The following is a 21860-nucleotide window of genomic DNA, read 5'->3' as shown; positions in this document are numbered from 1 at the left end:
CAAGCATGGTGGTGAGGGGGAGGTGTGGAGTGGAGGCGCCCAGTTCTGCGCCTCCCACTCGTTCTTTCCCTCTGGATAGAAAAAATAAAAAGGGCTCCCTGCTGCACCAGTTGATCACTAGAGCAGGGGAGAGGGGGGGGTGAGGCGCGGTGAGGTTAAAAGGATGATGGGTATCCTCTGGCACTCAAAAGATTAAGCACCTTATACTGAACTAATGCACTTTATTGAGATGGGATTTGAATAGTTTTTCTTTTTGTTCGTGTGTGTGTGTATGCGTGCTGTTCAGAATCAGCGCGCATATGGTGTGTGTACATGCACATTATCGGCGTGCGCAGCAGAACTGGAAGGGGGCGGTGAAAACAGCGAGCAGGGCCGAGCGGGCGGGACGTTAGGTTTTCAAATTCAGGGGGACCTTTAGTTGAAACCTTATCAGAGAGCAAATCCTTTCTCAAAAGACAAACACTGTTGATATTTCTCTTGTTTAGCATTTTTTTTTTTTTTTTGGTTCTGTTTTTTACGTTTATATAAAAAGTAAAGCTATTGAAAAATGGATTATAAAAAAAAAACTTGAAGATTTGCACTTGCCTAAAAAAACGAAATAAGAAAAACGACAAAAAAAACAAAACAGATGGGGTTAGTTATAGAAGTGAATATTTTTGTGAATGTGTATGAGCGACTGGGAGTGGCTGATGTGTGGCGGCTGAGTTGTGTCAGTAATAAACAGTCTGCACAAGTTTTTTTTCTTTTGTTGCTTACCAAGATGTATGAAACATAAGAGGCCATTTTTGTCTTTTCTGTTTGGATAGTCATTTTGTATTCATGTTTAGAGTGTGTGTGTATGTGGTCCTTTCCAGACAAGGATGTGTGTGTGTTATGGGTGTGACTGAATGCTCGTGTGTGTGTGTGTGTGTCTGTGTGTGTGTGTGTGTGTGTGTATGAGAGAGAGGGCAATTGCACAACACATCCTTTCTCTCACCAGCTCTTCATCCCCTGATAGAAAACCAGAAATGCATATATTTGTAAATGTTAGCTTTGCTCTCATCACATGACGACCACCACTAGTTTATTTCCCTGAGCTTCTCCCCATGGGGAGCCGTCTCTAGACCTGGAAGGGACTAAGCAGACGTGGCGAATCATGAGGGACATTACTGTGTGCGCATGCGAGTGAGATTTTCAGTGTGCGTGTTTAGAGTACATGTTCATTTACTGTTCATAGAAATGAGTTAAAACTACAGGTACTCATTTTTCTTGTTGTTGTTATTTTCTTGTATGTGTATGAATGCACATTTGTGCCTAAGAACTTGGATAGGGTGCATGGCCATCGAGACATTAACTCTTTTTTGAGAGCGAGTGTGGTGCGTGTCAGTGCTCAGCACAGTGTATGTAAAGTATGTACGTTTCTATGGTAAATATTTCTAGTTGAGTCTAGGGGTGATCCATCGGAAGGCTTAGTCCAGCGTGTTTTTCCTGGGGGTGTGATCACGTTGCCTTTTGTCAGCTCTCGAACTTGTGAATGAAAGGTGTCGAGTTTCTGACTCTGAAATACAAAAAACCACAAAAAAACAATTAAAAAATACAGCATCTTAATGTGCGAGTGCACAGAACGGTGCATGAAATGTTAGCATATTGTGTTACATATTCGTTGTTGCAATTTGATAATGACGAGTTTTCTTTTTTAAATGAAAAATATATATAAATATATACATTATATACAAAGTTTAAAAGTATTTGGACTAAGATGAGCACTTGGGGCTGCTATTTTTGTTGTGTGTTTTTAATTTTCTTTTCCTTAATTTTTTTTTTCCATTTTTTGCCATGTGAAGTGTGTATTATTTTTCTTTTCTTAAGAAAATATTGAATGTATTCCAAAAAAAAAATGACAAGAAACCCGTGCTGATACAAGATTTTGTTTTTGTTCCTCAGAAGATTTCAAAAATGGAAACAAAACCGAAAAAAGCTTCAAAGAGTTGAGCGGGGTCTTTTTTTTTTTTTTTCTTTTTTTTCATTTACACAGTGGAGGAGAGAGACAAACTCGAGATGGATACAGTTGAACACACTGCCTCTACAATCCTGGTCGTACAAATGGTGACTAAAGAAAGGACTCTTTCTATTCCATACTGGAGCTTTGGTTGTTTACAAGCCACATGGATATCTGTGGGTGCAGTTTTATTCTTTTGTTTTATCTTTTTTTGTTCCCACATGAGACGGGTGGGGTTTGCAAGTGCGCTTCTGCCATAAGGACATTGAGTGGTGTGGTGGTGTTTTTGTTTATTTTGGTTCGTTGTTTTTGAGGAAGAGTGGCAGGCATCACAACAACATGGACAGGATCCTCTAACTAGATCTGTGTCGTGGGTCCTGAGACTTGATCAGCCGTGGAGCGGAGGCAGAAAAATCAAGGATGGGGCTGTGTTTTGTGGAGAACCGAGTGCAGGGCTGCAAACCCTGGAGGGGGAACTTGAGAGGACGGTATGAGCGCACCCGCTCGGTGCTCTCGTCTTCACCTCGGCCCTCGAAAGCACTCGCACCCTGCCCTCACCGACTCACCTATGCACTTTTGTTCATTCAAGCTGTGAGGTACAATTTTGGGGATGGGAGCACAATTACAACAGGAGGATTGCTACGACTTTGACAAAGTCACTGAAAAAGAAATTCCCAAACTGAAATAAGAGACTCGAGAAGCTCGTCTTCTCCCACCTCCTGTACATAACCATATTTTTGTATTACCTTTCAGAGTAGAAAGAAAAAAATGCAAAATGGATGAAGGAAAATTCATTGATTATATGGAGTGAATGTTCTTCAAGAAAACCAATCTTTTTTTTTTAATCTAGTTTGAGATGGGACTCGCTGAGAGTTTAGTTTGCCAGTAGCCCTAAAGTAATCGGGGAAGGAACGTAAAACCACGTGGACTGAGGTGGTGGCCATGCTGCAGTGGCTCCAAGACTGACTGATAGCTACTTATCAAAATGGATGTTGCAGTGGCTACAAAGAGCCCACCAAGAGTGTTTGATCAACACGCACAGTAAAGAGATGGACACTGATGACAGCCTCAAGAGCTGCAGAGTGACTACCGGAGGACAAGTGCTTGGCATTGGTAAGATGTTCTTCCAGAATTTTAATTGTTTTTATCCTTTTTGTTTTTGTTTAATGCTTTTCTACAGTGTTAATTTTCACAGTAAATTTAGTCTATTGACTAAAACTTTTAATTTTAGTCATAATTTAGTTGCCTAAATTATTTTAGTTGACTAAATATAGTAAATCTAAAATCGATTTGACCAAAATCTAGAATTTGTCGTGTTTTTACTGGTGAGCGGCGCTCCACACGTTTTGTAAAACCTCTTATTATTCCTGACGTGCCAGCTGTGTACATGTCTTCTCTTCCTCTCAAGCCTCAAAATTGTTGCTTTTTCATGAGAAACAAGGATGGGAGTTGTGTCGTTTCCCGCCACCTCAAAAAAAAGGAAAACTTACTGTTTCCCGGGGCAGATCAAATTTGTGCGTCTAACCTTACTGCACGAGGAGATTACTTAATTTAATGAATTGGTTCTGATTGGATCTAGTCTCTCCAGAATATCTTCATCTTGTTATTTGCTGATGGAAGTGTCCATACATTTTCATTTAGTTGTCTTGTTTCCGTCAGCAGGAAAAAGGTTGCTGACAAACAATGACAAAAATTTTTGGTCAATGAAGCTTTCGTAAAGTTACAGGTTGCTTTCAGCACCTTCATGGATTTGTTAAATTAATTGATAATTTACTATGGCAAATTAAAATTGTGGTAGATGATCATTGTAAGGCTGTAATAAAACTAGATGTAGCGGCCAGAATAAAAAGTGAAGCCAGTGTAGCGTTGCCATAACTCACATTCTCTCTCTAACGTCCAGCAGAGGGCGTTTGGAAGGCTACAAGAAAACTAAGCTTTAGTGTGATCTTATTTAAAGTCCTTCCTGGTGAAAGACTTTGTGGTCTTGTGGGCATTTCAAGTATTGCTGAAACTTTATGTTCATTTAACACATTTTGGTGCCGGTTAGCATGAAAAAGTGGGGTAGCCTGTGAGTCTGCATTATGCCCTGGTGTCTCAATAAGCGCTGACCCTTGTTCATCACAAAAACACCACAGTGGAAATATTCAGCTCAAGGCTTCACAACAGGACTCTTGCAGCCAATGAATAACAGTTGCAGCCAATGAATAACAGTTGCCACTTCCATCATTTATATACAGTCCTGTCCTCTGTTAATGCCTGTGTCCAAGTTTTGCTGATTATGTCTTGCACTCTTTCTATGTGTTTTCACAGGAGTCTGGCTGTGCTTTATTTGCTGCCCTCTGCAAGGAGGATCTTATCTACAGCCAACCCATGAACCAGTGAACCCTAAACCTGTCCTTTTGAACTTAGACCCTAAGAAACTTTTTTTGACCTCAGTGTGGGCAGGCCAATGGCATTATACGTTGGACAGATGAAGTTACAGGTTTATCAACTCTTCATCCCCTTTTTGCTGGAAGTGTTCGGTTAAGGATTTAATCCCACACTCCATCTAAGAAGAGGATACAAAGGCTTGCGTTGCCCAGAAGTTCATCATCCACCTCAGCCGGAAAACTCTCGGATGGTGGTCTTAAAGGTCTTCTAGCCATTGGGACCGACGAGCCGCTCTCCTGCCCAGATGTCAGAGACAGTGTGCTGGGATGAGTTTTGGTGGACGTGGCCGGATTACATCTCAGCCATCACAAAAGGCTGCTGCTGTGGAACTGGATGAACTGAAAGAATTGTACAAGGAAAAAAAGGACTTTTGAAAACAAAACACAAAACTATCATATGTCACATAAATTCTCAAGTCCAAAGGAGCAGGCAGACACACTACATGCACACTCACAGCTAAAGTTACATTGGCTCTCCTCTGGAACAATGTCTACACACACATGCACACACACACCAGAGATACACAATATCAAATGACACAAAGACACACAAGCATCAACGCCCAGCAGCATAAACGCTGAGCTTTGTAAATAATGTAAAAGTTAGTGTTTTTTGAGTTTTCTCCATAATGGCTTTTGCTTTATTTCTTTGTTCAACATGCCTTAAATTGTATAGTTCAGTCTGAAATGGCTTACTGAAAACGTTCTCAGTTTAAGTTGGAAACCACCTCGTTAACTGTACTCTAAAGAACGTTTTAACAAGACGTCTGTTCGCTGACAGACTTGTCCTGTATAAAAGTGTAAATGTGATCTACTTTAAAGATACTAGTTAACTAAAGAATAGAGCAATGAGGGCTTTTTGGTTGATCTAATTTTACTGGTGGTTGGATTTTTGTTGCCCTTTTTTTTTCGTTTTGATTCAAATAAAGCGTGGATTCGTTGAGATTTCCTATTTAGATTACTGCTGAAGGTGCAGGCTTGACAAAGGGCTGAAGTCTGTGCTGCCTGGAGCTGGGCTTACTGGGTAATATGCAGAGGTTCATCTCAGAGCACGCGCTTGTTGCTGTGTCGTATCTGTCGTTGGATACAGTCCTTGGCAAAACTGAACCAGAATGGCAGGTCGTCCTCAAATTGATTTGTTTTCTTTACACTCCAGGGGACTAAAATGTTTTAGGAGTTGGATATTTTTACAGTTTTGACATAGTGATTCTCACTTGTCTAATGGGAGTGCTTGTAAGAACAAGCATGTATAATGGTTGGTAATATTTGTGGGTTTGACACTAAGATCTGTGTATCTAATAGTGCTGCTGACCATCAGTGATGGCACTGAATCGATACGGAAGCGACCAGGCTGTGGTGTGTCTGAAATCTGAAAGGTCTTCTCGGACCGCGTCTTTACTCTGTATGTCTCATTGAATTTAAGAGATTCGTGTTTTTAGTCATTCTATAGTTTGTTTGTTTTTTCCTTCTTTATAACCAAACATATGCAGTTTTTTATCCAAATGGAAACTGATGTTTATTGAATACCGTCAGTTTAGACTTGTTAAAAGTTTCTGGTCAACTGTGGGTGTGGTGTGCAGTTTTCTTCTATAGGTAAGTGAAATAGCCACAGTTGGCATCGGTATGTCATAACTGTTGAATTGATATTGAATTATTACTTTAAATGTTATCACATTTTTTAAAAAGCTGATACTGTGATGGATGAATCATCAGTCTATTTTACTGCACTACAAAAGCTTTTATGATCAGAGAAACCACAGTATTGTGTCTAAAGACCCTGGTTGATGAGCAGCTTGACCCGCCTGCTTCAGGATAGAAAGTATAGATGGAAAGATTACCTGGTTCAGTTTTGCTGGTTACTGTAACACCGACTGTAAAGATGGACTCATGGGTATACCCCAGTCAGTCCAGCTCCTTCACTTAATACGTCTTTGAATGTTGTTAAAATAACAGCATACATGTAATGAAAATGTTTTGGAAAAGAACAACTGAAAAGAAGTGTAAATAGTTTGGCTTTTGTTTGAAGAACAAAATAAATACTAAATAAATAGCATTTAGCTGTGACCGACTCTGTGTGTGTTCTTTGGTTAACTATGAAGTTTGAGTAAAAAGCCACGAAGACATCTTGTTATGAATCACGCTTATCCGCACATAATAGAATCAGCACTCACTGAGCGCGTCTCGTCCACTGAACTCTCGCGATAGTATGAAGCACATGGCCGCCCGCAGTGTTTACAACTTCTCGTAATGAGATGGTGAAGGGAAACAAAGTCCCGAAGCAGAAAGACGTCGATTAGTTTTGTGTGTTCGGTCTTTTTCTCCGGCTTTTGGTGAAACTCTTGATTCTGCGGGTTTTGCTTTTCGGCCAAACCGCGAACACAACTAAAGGCCAGGCAAGCCACAACACAGGTATATAGCATCAGATTGCTAACGTAGGCTAATGCTAACTTGGGCTAAAGTGTGTGCTCCGATGTGAAGGGACGCTCAATAAGAAGCTAAAGCAAATTTCGCTAATTGATTTATTTACCAGAATCATCCATTATGCATAATAGCAACCGGGCGTGCGTGGACATGTAGGAAGAATGTAATATGTACCGCTCAAGCTTTAACTTGACCAAATAGACGCGAATGCTAGTTTGGTGAGGCAGCTGGCAGTCACGACTAGCCACAGGTGTGTGCTGTGAGGCAGTGACGTGCTCCTCTCACAGCAGCTGCACGTTCACTTTATCTTCAGTCTGACTTAACGGTTTTTTCCTGGTTTTCGTGAACGTGCTATCATGGTCTTCCGTTGTTTTGACGAGCTCATTGTTGGTCTCGCTTTTCTCGTCTTCATGTTTTCTCGACTCAATGTTTCCTAGGCTGGTGGGTGCTGTGATGTCCTCGTACCCCAACAGACTCAAACATCCACACTGCAGGAGGAAGCACTACCCCAGTAGCACCTACCTCACCCACGTCTGACAGCCGACCGCTGGACACCGGGCGCTTGAAAGCTGGGTGGAGGGCTTCACGGGAGAGAGAGAGGGAGGTAAACAAAGATGTCAGACTCTGCGGGAGGTGGTGAAAGTGGAGGTGGTGCAGGGCAGGACTCCGAAGCAGATAATGAGCCCCCTCAACAGCCTCCACCTTTACTGCCTGGAGGTGCAGGGGAGATCTCAGAGGAAGGGGCTTCGCCATCTGCCAAGAGGCTGAGGATGAGTGAGGAGGATGTGGGGCAGGATCAGGTTGTGGAGCCTGTTCAGATGCATGAAGACACACCAACACAGCCTAGCTCGCTGCAGGGAAGGCCAGCCCAAACAGGAGAAGGTACAGGATTGTTTCTGTTTTAATTCAAGATTATATGCATATATTAATATAAATTAAGATTACAGATGACCTGTGTTTAATCTGGCTTCTGCTGTCAGGAGCAGGAGACCTGCTGCAGTGTGAGGAGGGAGGTCATAGTGGGAAAGATGTAGTAGTCGTCGGGGAAGAAGAAGAATACCATCAAAATGGAGAAGAAGGGCCAAAACCAGAGGAGGAACACAACGGTGATGGATCTGCAGAAAGCCCCGGTGACGGACAACAGTACGTGGAAGAAAAAAGGTTTATTTGTAGATTTAAATGTAGAGTAAGTTTGCAATATTTAGGCAGAGTTGAGATACAAGATGTGCATTCATAAAATTGCAGAAACTGCTAGAAGAGATTGTAGCAGATGAACACAGAAGATATAATCTGAAAAATATTTTAAAAAGTATGAAGTTTACTTTTTATTAATTTTTCTTACACCTTTTATATGTTAAAATTTGCATAACTGGTAAATTAGTGTTTTTCAGGTAAAAACAAAAGGAAGCCAGTGCAGAAGTTAATGGGCGCAGTTGGTTATTTTGGATTGCATTGATTTGAGAGAGAAAAAAGGTCTTATGGTTTAGAGTTGCATGCTCATTGGCTAATGAGTCTGTGAAGGTTCTCAGTCATCCAGGTCATCGTAGTCTAATCATTTTCACACCTTGGCTCATGTCATTAGGTAGAGGATCAATAGGGGGTCCTTTTGTCCCTCTCGGGGGGGGACACTCCCACAGGGCTTAAATCTGGGACTCTCCACCATTTGACCCTAGAACTGAAGAAGCTTCTCGGATGAGAGGTGAAACGACTTCAAGCAACTTAAAGAAGTCCAGACGCTTTTCTTTCTAAGCTCCTTAGACCATTGGCTAATGACTTTTCAATCAAAAGAATCAACCAGTGAGTGTGCAGTTTCACAGTCTAGGCACAATCTCATCTGGCCTGTTGCACCCAAGATGGCGACAGTGGAAACGCTCATCTCGTGGCTTTAGTGCAGGACTTCAAAAACCTGCAGGTAGCTTCACAGTAGCTATCTTTGTGAACAACAGGTGGGCGGGGTTTCTGTACTCACAGCCAGAGCTGCGTCCCTGAAATGACCATAACAGTGGTATTCCCTGTCATACAAGTCGCAAGAGTAGAAGAACCTGTCTGAAACGGAGCATTTAGAACGGTGTTTGTTTAACACTGGGTCTTTTCTTCATACTGTGATACATGAAATCTCCGACTATGTGTTTGTTTGTCCCCCAACTCCTCCTACGTGACCCGGAGCTGAGCAACCAAACGTACATCTTGGGCCTCTGAAGGTTCTTATCTGTATTGGACATTATAACAACATCATGTTGCCTAGCAACTACCTTAAAATTATCTGCCAAGTAACCAAAATCCTTTGCATAAAACATCAAACAAGAATTTGAGATGACAGGCTGTATAGCATGTGTCAGGTATGGTCCTCCCATACTCCAGAGGCATGCATGTGGGGTTAATCGGTGATTCTAAATAAGGTGAGACTCTGTGCATGAACGAGTTAAAGTCTCTCTGTGGTGGATGCACAACCTGTCTAGGTTGTAACCTCTAGACCTATGTGAGTCCATGATAGGCTCCAGCCCCCAACTATATAAGCAGTACAGAACTTGGCTGAGTGGATGGAGACTGTGAACAGATGAAATAATTAACAGTCCAATCAATGCAGTCAACATGTGTTTGAAGCTTTAAGTTTATCTGTGACAGTAAGAGTGTCGTGTGTAATGATGTGTTGTTAGATGTTGAGAAGTGCTTTTTTAATTGACACTTGTGTTTAAGTGGGGCAGCTAAAAGCACCAGAGCATTAACTGATTCATCATTTTGAGGCTGTCAGTCATCATTATGCTAAAATTTGGAGAAAATGACCCAGGATGAAAAATAATGTAGTCAACTAATAGAAATCTAATTAACAATCAGCTGTAGTGGCACTGTGTGTAAATGAAGCAGCTTATTACTTGGAAGTTTCCTCTTTGCTTTATATACAGAGCATGTTTGTCTGAGGCTGGGGACTTCATTGGATGATGTGTGCCTAAAATAGCAATGAGCTTTTAAATTGTCTTCAATTATAAACCTTTAAGTGCTCATCTCTTAATAAATGTGAGATCTAGCTTTTAGTGGAGTGCATGAGCTTGTTTCAAGCGCCTCTTTGACCAAGGACGTCCTTGTCTCTCTGTCTCCAGACTCAGCTTAGATTTTACCCAGAACCCTCAAATGCTGACTGGTTCCTGGACCGAGTACTCCAACCTGCCGGAGAACTACCTGAAAGGCTGCAAATGGTAAATTCTTTTTTTATATATTAAGAAAACACGCTTCGAGTTCTCGGAAAGGCATCAGATCAACATGTGAGGTTCCATCATTGTTTGCATGAGCACAATAGCTGCTGCTACAACCACACTGCCCAGTAATGTCACGCCTGAAATCACCGTTTGCTTCCAATGGGCAGAGTGCTGGTATGTAGTCTGGGCAGAACAGTATGCAGGCTGACAGTGTGAGCCTGAGCTTTGATCAAATAAGACAGCTAGGTGCAATATTATTTATGATTTTATAGGATTTTAAAATCAATGTGATATTTAATTGGAAGCCAGTGGAGGCCAGAGAGAATTGGGGTAATAGACTCAAACCTACCAGTACCAGTTAGAAGGCGAGCCGCAGAGTTTTGGGCGAGTTGCGAGCTATGAAGAAGGGCAGAATGAAGGCCAGTGTATGGGGAGTTGCAATAGCCTAACCTGGATGTTACAAAGGCATGGATAAGCTTTTCTAGATCCTCACGTGGTAAGTACGGCTTGGCTTTAGAAATGGTAAATGGCCTGTATTTATATAGCGCTTTACTAGTCCCTAAGGACCCCAAAGCGCTTTGCATATCCAGTCATTCACCCATTCACACACACATTCACACACTGGTGATGGCAAGCTACGTTGTAGCCACAGCCACCCTGGGGCGCACTGACAGAGGCGAGAGATTAAACGAAGTTGATAAAAACAAGATTCAATAACAGAGGACACATGCTTCAAATCATATCAAAGATGTACATGGTCACCATGACGTCCGCTTTAGTAGTGAGGAGCCAGTGAAGCAGACAATTGCAGTGTACTCACGTTAGTAGCAATTTGCCAATCACAAAGTAGCAAACAATACTCATCCTCAGTTTCTGACACTAACGAGGACTATAATTTACAAAGCAAATGTTTTTTGTCTGTTTGGTTTTTTTTCAGCCAGTTTTGAATCAACTCTGTGGTTTTAAGATTAACATACATGAACGATAAACTAGAGATGGAGCCTCTAAAATCATAGCAAAAGTGTTTACTAAGTTTCCAGGTCAGTGGAGTTGATGCATCATTTTGTCACAGTGTTGTCAACATTTTAACTTGTTTGTGCAATGAGAGGGGGGCTGCTGGCTCACTCAGAAGTATACAGGTTTAACTCTTTACCCCTGTAGAGCCTTCAGGGGTAAAGAGGCTCTACAGGGGTCCAGTGAAGCTTTGTTTTGGGTTGGGTTTTTTTAAACTCTTTTCAGAAATGAGCCGATTCTGACAGATTTCAGGTCTGCTTATAGAACACAAGGACTGGGAAGTTAGTGAGGGTGGTGTCTGCCTATACAGACCTATACAGTTGTCAAAGCACATCTTTATTGTGATATGCTGAGGGGTCAAAACACGTCATTGCGGGTACGGGGAGGTCACATGTTTATGGGGGAAAAAGTTAATGAACTTCCACATCTGCTTTACCTTTCTGACCCAGAAAAGGTCAGTTTTCTTTAATTAATGCTATAAATACAGTTGTCTGTGTACAAGCTGCTTACATGCTATAGTGCAGCTGCATATATTTTAGTATTATATGTGTGTTTTCTGTTACTTTAACATGCACACAAACCCAGCCCGAGTACTTGTTGTTCTAGTCTTTAATGATCTGTCATCCCTTCTCTTCCTCTTACCTAGGGCTCCTGATGGTTCTTGTATCCTGACAAACAGTGCAGACAATGTCCTCCGAGTGTACAACATCCCTCCAGAGATTTACAGCTACAACTGGGACTTGCTTCCTGAAATGGTGAGTACACAAATAGCTTGCCATCGGGGGCCGGACAGGCGACTGGAAATGAGAAAACAACAAACAAATGTTAGAGCAAATATTCATTATTTTATGGATTTAAATTCAGTTAAAAGATTAACGCAGCTATAAAGACTCCTGCATTTGTAAAGGTCAGCAGTCTCAGTCAAATCTGGAGCTTCCCTGTTTATGATGTTTATGAAGGTTATTACTAAACGTCAGTTTTGCTTTTTGTTACAATAAACAAAAATCCTTTAAGACCATCTGCCTGATAAAACGCGTTAGTGAAGATTAATCTGTGGGAATAAAATGGACTTTGTGTTTTGGTCGGGGCGAAATGTCAAGTAGTGAGCCAATCTTTTAATTGTATTACAAGCTGGTTTGATTGGGATCACTGAACAAAAATAATTGAAATATAATCCATTTTCTCTAGTTGAAATCTCGCAGCCTTTGTAATGAGAGGAGAAGATTGACTGGTGATTGCTCTGTTTCTTGCATGCTTCCACTGGCTTTTGAAATTGAATTTTTCTGGGTAGCCACTTATTTAGTGTCGGCCTCAGAGCTGATGGATCCAGCCAGTGCCTTTGGCCTACATTTCTTAATGCAGGAGGTCTCAGTCCCTGTGTTACTGACTGTCTGTCTTTTCTTTTATTTTCTGCTAGAGTCCAGTGCTGCGGATGGCAGAAGGAGACACCATCTACGACTACTGCTGGTACCCCAAGATGAACTCTTTGGAGCCGGACACATGCTTGTGAGCTGAACCTGGTCTTTTTCAAACCATTCCCTAAGCCTCTCGCTTCAAGTCCACCTTGGAGACGGTGAAATGTGTATACACTGAAAAAAGCACCGGGTTGTGTTTTGTGTCAGTTTCTAATCTCGGGTGGTTGGATCGGGTTCCCGGTGAATTTGTCGGCTTTTCTTTGTGCTGCAGTGTGTCTAACAGACTGTCTGAATACAGAAGATTTTGTTGTAGTCTTGTGTCTCATTCTTTGATCCCAGAGGTATGTGCAGCGGTTGTGGAAGCTGGCTGCCTGCAAGGAGGGAAGCTGTAAAAGCTTTCTGATGTCTCTCATTACGAGTGAAGAGTTGGCCTGCGTCTCGTCCGCCTTGTCGCAATCCGCTCGCCTGTTTGAGGCCCACAGTGCAATTCAACCCGCTAACAGCACTCCTGAGTCCAGACAACACCTAAAGGGCCTCGTGAATCCCTGACTCGAGGCTTTGCTTTTCATCTCCTTCTCCTTTTTTTGTGTTTAGAAGCGCGCACTCTAGCAAGTATGTGGCAATTATGACATCACTGAGTGTTGGTGTGTGTGCTGTGAAGGAAAGTTAGCATCAGCAGCATCCACTGTGAAGGCTGCTTATCGTCTGCGGTGAGAGAAGTAAGGCTGAGCTAATGAGCCGAGGTCAGGTTGCCAGCAGTTTTCGTAGTGTGTTACCCTTCAGCCCCAACTCCCCCAACTCCCATCATCCTTCAGTCAGACCCTCGAGCAGTTGAGCGGATCAAGGCCCAGAACTGGCACTGACATCCTCACATCCTCGTACAGCTTTCACCATGTTAGTGGAGGAGGGTGAGGGTCTGGAGCTGGACAAACCAAAATCATCAACAAAAGTCTCGCAGGCAGTGAAGCGCTCGAGTCGTGTCTATAATCCAAATGCTGATGGGAGCTGACAGCAAACACTCGTGATTGTCTTCAGATCGTTGCCATCTATCAAACAGGAGCTCCTGCAGGGTGCAGTCAGGTGGTCGGACAGAGTACACCGACTGACTGTAGCAGTCAGATAAAAGATTGCGGCTGTGACGATTAAAAGAAAACATCTAGCAAAGCAGGAGAGCCATGTCTCCTGCTTACCCTTTCTCTCCCTCTTTTCACATCGCTGTTTTGTTTCTCAGTGCTCCCTCTGCGCTCCTTGAACTATCTGCCTGCCAAAAGCCGTGTGTTGTTGATGCCCCTCCTGTAGAGAGGGAATAAGGGCCCCTGTTATGGCTCGGTTAAGTTGCGCTGAGTTCTAGGCATGGCTCCAAGCTAGCAGCAGTCTAGCATTATAATTGGGCATTTCCCTGCTCTGGAATAAAGCCGCGGCTCACAGGGGCCATAACAGAACACGGCAGCAGCGGCGGGGGCTAATTTCCTTTGTCTAATTGAGCGGCAGTGATGTTTCAGCATTTGTTCAGTGCTCAATAATTAGAGTTAAAAAGGCATGGCTCAGTCTTTGGCCCTGATTCGGATCAATAAGAATGTGCTGCGGCCTTGTCTTCATAATGAGGCGAAGTATGTAGCTGTATGTTTGTTTCGCAGTACATGTTAGTTGGAAAAGCAGAAGTAGATGACGGTTTTTCATAAACCGTTCCCTCCGTTAGCTCAGTTTGTTCATCTCATTCATTTCTAAATCATTCATTCATTCATATTTATTTATTTTGACCTCCTCTTCTTCAGTCTAGCCAGCAGTAGCCGTGACAACCCCGTCCATGTGTGGGATGCATTTTACGGGGAGGTGCGAGCCAGTTTCCGACCCTACAATCACCTGGACGAGCTGACGGCAGCTCACTCGCTGTGCTTCTCTCCAGATGGCGCGCAGCTCTACTGCGGGTTTGACAAAATGGTCAGGGTCTTCCACACCGAGCGCCCGGGCAGAGACTGTGAGGAGCGACCCACAATAGGTCAGTCGTCAACGTCTCATCAACTTTCACCTTGAAGCTTGTCGATGAGCTTTCCTCAATCGGGTGACGTAAAACCCATTTAACATCTTTCCGTTTCATTTCATCAGTCGTTACAGAAAATGAGACCAAACACAAATATGTTTATCACTTCGTTCTTCGCGTTTTCAGCTGCTACATTTCAACCACAAATTGAGTTTGTCTTTTTTTCATTAAAATATTAGAAGCTGGCCTCCTGCTCACAGCCGGTGTGATTGTGTTTATTGCTTTCTTCTTGTGTGAGGTTTTACAGCAGTTAACGACTGTACTGAAAACAAGGATATTAAATTGAAGTACCCTCAGGGATACTGGTACCACATTTGAGAAACACTGCTTTAAGGTTACGCCCTAGTGCTATAAACACATTGTTCCTTCACAGCAGTGAAGTCCTGCTGTCAGAGTGACTGAAGAAGTGTCAGTTTGCAGTGAGATACTGACTTTCTGATAATACTGTTACCAGCAGCGTCATTCCTACCGCACCCTGTGTTGGACGTTTTGCTGATTGTGAGCAAAAACTTCAATGACACTCAAAAATGTAGCTACAAAAAAATAAAGTGTTCACAAGAAATGTCTTGATGCATGCTCGATCATCCAGGTAAGTAAATCCTAAAAGGTTCTGTTCATCTCGATGAAGCGTTTTCAGTGGGAGAGGTTTGGTCACTCATCCAAGTGACTGCTTCAGTCTCAGCTGACTGCAGGTTTCCCCTTGTATTTGCATAATAACTGAAACTAGCACCAGTGGCAAACAATGGACAGTCAGTTCTTAAATCATTAATTTGCATATTGTCATCACCAATGATCCATGATCATTATATGATCCATGATCATTGGTCATTGATGCAATGGCTGCAATCACAGCATTGTAAGATGGTGAAAGATGTACCCTTAGTCCCCTTCCTCAATTCAGAGATGGTCTTACCTTTTTCACGTAAATGGCCTCCTTGACTCCGCGATCAAACCAGTGTTCACAAGAAATGTGAACACTGGAGTGTTCACATTTGTGAACAAATGTGAAGTGTTCTTCCCTGTCCATGATGTGTACATCCTCATCATTGAAAGAGTGTCCACTGGCCTGTAGGTGTAAATAGACTGTGGAGTTATGGCCTGACAAGTTAGGACAACACAGAACACCTAACTACTTAGCCCAGGGTTGTTTTGTTTCCCAGATGTAGAAATCCTCCTGGCACTTAACAGCGTACACTACATTACTCTGTTTGTGTCGGGGGACCCGATCCTTGGGGTGACAAATTTTTGGCGCAGCGTGTTTTGGGGTTTAAAAGCCACAGAGACCCGGTGTTTAGAGAAAATGCGTCTCAACTGCTCCGATACTCCTGACACATATGGGATCACTACAGGTTTTCGCTTGGGCAGCGGTTGTCCTTCTCTCCTGGATCAGCAGGAGCTTTCTTAAGGTGCCTTCCCAGCTTTGACAAAAGTCCAGCTGGGATAACCACATTTACTCAGGGCCTTCTTGATGTGCTGTTCTTCTGCTTCCCTGGCCACTGTGTCAGTGGGGATGGTGTTCGCTCTGTGTTGTAGCGTCCTGACGACACCCAGTTTATGCTCCAGTAGATGATGAGAGTCAAACCTTAGATACTGATCCGTATGTGTAGGTTTACGGTACACGTCAGCTTTTAGATGTCCCCCATTACTGATGGAAATCTCACAGTCTAAGAAGGCTAACCTGCCACTTTTCATATCCTCCCTGGTGAATTTGATGTGTCGGTCCACAGAGTTAATGTGATCCATGAATTGTGGTACGTCTTGAGGTTTGATTTTTCCCTCAGGTGTCATCCACATACCTGAACGAATGACTTAGTGGTGTTCCAGGGTAGGATAACAAAACCCTCTTTTCCACTTCTTCCATATACAAGTTGGCCACAATGGGTGAAACTGGGGAACCCATGTTTCTGCCTGTAGTACTGACCCTTGTATGTGAAATATGTGGAGTTAAGACACAGTTCACACACTTGGTCGGTTTATAAGGTTGGGGAAACGTGCAGTCAGCTGAGACTGAAGAAGTACTTGCATGAGTGACCAAACGCTTCGTCCAGATGAACAGAATCAACTTTTTGGGATTCACAAGAAATATTGTGAGAAATTGAAACCCTTAGACAGTAAACAGACGTGAAAGGGAGGATAATGTGAAGTCGGTTTCTTGTTTTCAGTGAGTTGCTGTTTGACAGCTGGCTGTCACGTCTCACAGGCTGAAGCCTCCTTGAACAAACTGACAAGGAGCGTTTTTATTATGTACTTCTGACAAAAACTAAGGAGAACACAATGTTTACTGTGATGAATTTCTTTCCTCCGTCTCACATTCATATGGCATCATTTCACTGGAAGCTTTTTTTAATGTACTTAGAACGACTTTTTCTAAATTGGCAGAGGCAGATCCAGCAAAGGCTTTAACTAACACACACCATCATCACCCTGAGATTGTAATCCGTTGGCTCTACCCTGGTCGACCTCAAAATAAGATCCTTTTCTGTGATTTCACTGGTGTAATCGCTGAGAAATCTGTTGCTTTTATGGACAGACTCAGGAATGTCTGAACTGCCAAAAAGTCAACTTTGAGTCGACGAGACTGCAAATTGTGTCCTGTGAACTATAAAGTGCTGAAAGCGCTGCCAAATGCTCTCTCTTGTCCTCACCGCAGTGAAAAAGCAAGGCCAGAGTGGCATCATCTCCTGCTTTGGCTTCAGCCCTTGCCAATCTGTTTACGCCTGTGGCTCTTACTCCCGCTGCGCTGGCCTCTACTCCTGCCAGGACGGCACCCTGCTGGCTCTGCTGCCGACCCGTCACCACGGAGGTCTCACCCATCTGCTCTTCTCCCCCGACGGCAACTACCTGTACACCGGTGGCCGCAAGGTAACGCACAAACAGACTCGCACACAGCTTCAAGCAGAGAGATACCCGAAGGTAACAATCGCTGCTGAACACACACAAACCATTAGTTGTGTTTGGGTGTTAAGCAGGTAACTGATGTTGCTTTGCAGAATATAAATACACAAGTATGATGTAAAGCTTTACATGATAGTCCTCTCCTTTTATTCCTCTTAGCATGTGTCACCAACTTAAAATGAAATATTTAAGCTAGCATCTAACATTCTCCTGCTGCAACCTGTATGCCAGCTAATTCAGCTACAGGTTCGCTCTAATCTGAAGAAATGATATCAAGGCAGTGTAAGGAAGATTAATGGTAGGTCCTAAATTTAATAGAGCTCCAATTGAAAGTAATAGCTATCAATCAGAAGTCTGATAGTACTTGTTTTATTGTTTTATCTATGATTATTGTAAGTCTGTGGAAAATTAATGTACTCTGTGTCCTCTGAAGAGATGTGTGTTTGAGTTTTCAACCCTCAGAACGGAAATTGGACAAATAGTTTGGCTTTTTGAAGGGTAAAAGCTTTAGCAAGTGCCAAAACCTGAGGCTGAAAAAGTACAGATGTTGGTATATGGCATATTTGCTGCTTTCCCAGTGACTTGTGATTTGATCATGACCAACCTGAGCTTCTCCATCATTGATGATCTTTGGGTTTTTCAAACTTGGACATTAGTCAGACCCGAAGCTGAGGAAGAGACTGCTTTATTCCTGGTTCTCACTTCTGCTAATTTCAGCTACTGAACTGCACTACTTAACCAAATTTGTGCTGTCGGTGCCTTTGGGAACATTTTTAACCAAAATTATCTGACGAGCATGTCCCGCCGCGACTGTTCAAGATGCTTATGGCTCATGTTCTAGTAGTGAAATCAAGAATTATCAGCTTGTTACAGTTATGCATGAAAGTGACTGTGCGTGTAGCACACATAAAATCTATTGATGCAGCTTGCTAACCATGCTAGCTAGTGTAAGCTAACTTGGAAGTCTCTCTCGTGCTGACTTCTGGCTCTAAAACATTAACGCTGGCAAAAATGTTAATATTAAAGCTTCAAACCCCAAAATGACCTTAGTGTGGCTATGACCAAATTTTATATGCAGGCTGTGAAGATAGATTCTGACTGCCTTTTGTTGTGTGGCAGTTATTTGTGATGGATAAAGTTAGCATCCGGGCTAGGGGACGAATGATTTCATGGAAATTCTTTTGTCTGTGTGCAGGATCCAGAAATCCTGTGCTGGGACCTAAGAGAGCCGGGAAGAGTTGTGTTTTCTCTTAAAAGGAACGTGGCCACTAATCAGCGCATCTACTTTGACCTCGATCAGTAAGTAACAGGGAAACTGCATCAGTAATCGTGTTGTGTATGAGTGTGATGTGATTCATCTGGTTTTTCTGTGTTAAATAGCAGCAAGGATCATCGTATTAGCGGATTCCCACTCGTGTTTCTGTTTGTGTGCGTTTAGATCTGGCAGGTACCTGCTGAGTGGAGACACAGAGGGAGTGGTGTCAGTATGGGACACCCACACAGCGCCTCCTGATGGTAATGAAGAACTACTGCAGCCTCAGCTTAGGTTCCAGGCGTACTGGGACTGCACCAACGGAGTCAGGTAAGATTACTGAACCAATCTAATCCAGCTCACTGACAGATTAGATTCCAGTAATGAAAACATTTAAAATATTAGACTGAAGGTGGATCATTCTCAATAATTAACATGAGAGGAAAAGTGTTATTTTACAAAGGTGAAGCTAATCTTGATCAGCTGCATTGATGTTCAGTAGAAACAGAACTGATTAAAAGCAATTAACAAAGTTTCAGCTTTTTCTAATTCACTTATGTTACGCTGTTGTTCAGTTATCCTGACACAGCAAAACGGCAGCATATTTGGGTCATGGAGTCATTTTTCACAAAATCATAGGAGGCAAAACAAATGATCCAAAACATTCAGTGACAAAGCAACTTTGGCTTTAGTCAAGCATGTTACTGCTTTGTGAGAGCAGAGAGTGAAAACCAAACCACAGCTTCTCAATAATTCTGGATACTTTGGCACAAAAAACAGCTTTGATTGTGAATACTTGATTGCAGAGAATAAAGCCAATGATGTACTAAAAATTAAATGGTGACTTTTAATTAAACACAGATGGTGTAAATGTGCAGCAGTTATGTATAAAATGTGGAAAAGCCTGAGGTAATTCAGTTGTTTTCAGATGGTGAAATGAATCGTGCATTTTCTTTTTTTCAAGTGTGATGCTGCGTGTGCAATAGCTGAAAGTCCAGTCATGTCACGCTAGCAGAAACAGTTTTTGCGAAGCTTATCACGCCATTATTTTCATGTGTCCCTTCCTGGATCTTCCCTCTGCTGCTCCGTCCTTCTCTTCTTCTACAGTATCCATCCCTTCATGCCACTGCTGGCAACATCCAGCGGCCAGCGGCAGTTCCCGTGGCCCGGTGACAGCGAGGGTGACTCGGCCTCTGACACGGAGGGGAGCGGCGCTGTGATGTCACAGCAAGATACCCGGCAGGACAACGTCCTGACCCTGTGGTGGGCAGGACCGCTTAGCCCCGCCGCTGAAGGGAGCCAAGACCAGAGCACTACAGCAGCAGAGGCCTGAATATCTGTCACTGCACTCAGCTGATACAAATCGAGTTACACATGCCATGTGGTGTTTGTTGTGTGTAAAGCTGATTTTGGTTTGTACAAATAGACCATCAGCGGGCTGTTTGTTTGTAGTTTAACTGCCAACTTCACCAGAACTTGGGGAAAAAAAAGGTTAATGTCAAAGCCAAAAGTTAAGAGGTTCTTTAAAGCCTTAATGCTGAGATAAGAGGTGTGTTTTCTAAGGAGACGTTAGGACATTACGATCAAATATAACCAGCCTCTTCTTAAACATTTACCTTTATTTCATTTTAGTAGAGACTCTACTTCCTGAATAAGAATACATGTGGTGGAAGTGAAATCCTCTCACTGTGTCCGTGCGTGTGTGTCTGCTGATCGCGCCTCGGCTCTCGGCCGTGTCAGTAGGAGTGTTTGTTTACGTGTGCGTGTAGCTGCGATGCTTCCCCGGAGATCTCTCACTGCTATAGTTACAGTAAGTGCCATTTGTTCAAGCTTTCGCTTTTGTAAAGTGATGGGGATCTCCTGGTTTTAGCTTCTTTTTTAAAGTGCCAGACGCGACAAGTAGCGTTGCTCCGTGCATGCCCACAAATGTATATTTTTGTAAAGCTGTGTCGACTATTCTCCTTTTTTTGAATGTAACTTCAAAAACAATCTGTGAAAGTCTTGTAATTAGCAGCTGCTGCTTGAAATGTGCTCTTTCCTTTTTGTTTTCCTCCTACTGGTTGTGGTGCTTTTGTACCGTGCGAGTGGTGCTAGCAGCTCAGAAGACATTGTGTTTGATTAATTGCATTAATACTTGCAGCCGTTTGTCGAATGCTCGCGTTGTTACCGGGGTGCGCTTTCCTGTAGTGTCTTTGCAGGTTGGTGAGAAGCTCAGCGTGCTCCAACCAAAGCCTTGGATCTTTACACTGATTAAATCGATCACTTTTTAAAGCCTGTGTCGGTTGATTGATTTATTCATTCATTCAGATATGTTGCCAAGCAATGGGAGCTATAATTTTGTAGCTATTATTTCTACACAAATTTGTACTCTGTTATGAATCGCGTTGGCCTTGAAGATAAGTCTGGAGATGGACGGCTCCGTGCACAACAGGGAGCTGTCTGCTGGTTTTATTCAAATGAATTAAAAGCACGTTTCCACAGATTCGCAGCCTCACTCATTTTTGCGTTTTCAGTGGAAGGCGGTTCAGAGTTGGATGCCCTGCAATAAATCCTCAATGAATGCAAGATGATGCCGCACTCGAGTCAAGAGGCAGCTCTTAAAAGCTAAAGGGACTGTTGGCTTTTGCTTATGAGATGGAAACTATTCATAGCTTTCACCTTTCACACACACTTTCTGTGCGAGCGCGTGCACACACACTCGCACGCACCCGTGTATTTGATTGTCTGAAACCACAGGGGCACGGCGAGCACTGAGCCAAGTTGGAGAGCTGCAGTGTTGTGTTGTGCGGGTTGCTTAGCGACCGTCTCCGCCTTGGGAGAGGAAAGTAGGCAGAAAGACGACAAGACGGAAAATTGGGGGCACATAAAAAAAAAAAAAGGTTTTAAATAAGAGAAATAAATAATAGAGTGGTGTAGCGATTGCTGCCTGTTTGTCTGCTCTGGACCCGTCCGTATCTCAGCCCCACCAGAGTGAAGAGTGAGTGGGGTGATGACTGATACACGGAGGGAGATGGTGGGGTGGGGACACATTAAGCATGGGGTCTGTGGGTCCTCCCCCTTGGAAATTTTGAGGGCTGGAATAATTTCCTGCACTCGGATGAATTTTTGTTCACCAATTTGTGTCATTTTTGCATCAGAGTTTAGAGGAAACATCTATAACATGAAAATCTGCCAGCAGGTAACTGTTTGACATATACACAGAACAATGTAGTTGTGCTTTC

General features: G+C 43.0%; 1 protein-coding gene and 1 long non-coding RNA gene across 3 annotated transcripts; both read left to right on the top strand.

The window, feature by feature from the left end:
- The first annotated feature begins 35 nt into the window (after positions 1-35).
- On the top strand, positions 36-6471 carry LOC134624962 (uncharacterized). The gene is made up of 2 exons (XR_010093671.1): positions 36-3091; positions 4289-6471. It is a non-coding gene; the product is annotated as an uncharacterized LOC134624962 (long non-coding RNA).
- Positions 6472-6601: 130 nt separating this feature from the next.
- On the top strand, positions 6602-20910 carry wrap53 (WD repeat containing, antisense to TP53). Of its 2 annotated transcripts, none has more exons than XM_063470204.1 (11): positions 6602-6816; positions 7266-7710; positions 7815-7971; positions 9927-10022; positions 11683-11791; positions 12454-12542; positions 14227-14450; positions 17143-17354; positions 18583-18686; positions 18826-18969; positions 19747-20910. In XM_063470204.1, the coding sequence occupies exons 2-11, from the start codon at positions 7443-7445 to the stop codon at positions 19970-19972; spliced, it is 1629 nt and encodes a 542-aa protein (XP_063326274.1). In that variant the 5' UTR covers positions 6602-6816; positions 7266-7442; the 3' UTR covers positions 19973-20910. The 2 variants fall into 2 exon arrangements, with proteins under 2 accessions (XP_063326274.1, XP_063326272.1); XM_063470202.1 differs by having other exon boundaries at positions 7809-7971.
- The last annotated feature ends 950 nt before the right edge of the window (positions 20911-21860 follow it).

The sequence above is a fragment of the Pelmatolapia mariae genome, linkage group LG3_W (assembly GCF_036321145.2).
Source record: "Pelmatolapia mariae isolate MD_Pm_ZW linkage group LG3_W, Pm_UMD_F_2, whole genome shotgun sequence".
NCBI lineage: Eukaryota > Metazoa > Chordata > Actinopteri > Cichliformes > Cichlidae > Pelmatolapia > Pelmatolapia mariae.
This window is presented reverse-complemented; position numbering and strand designations above follow the sequence as displayed.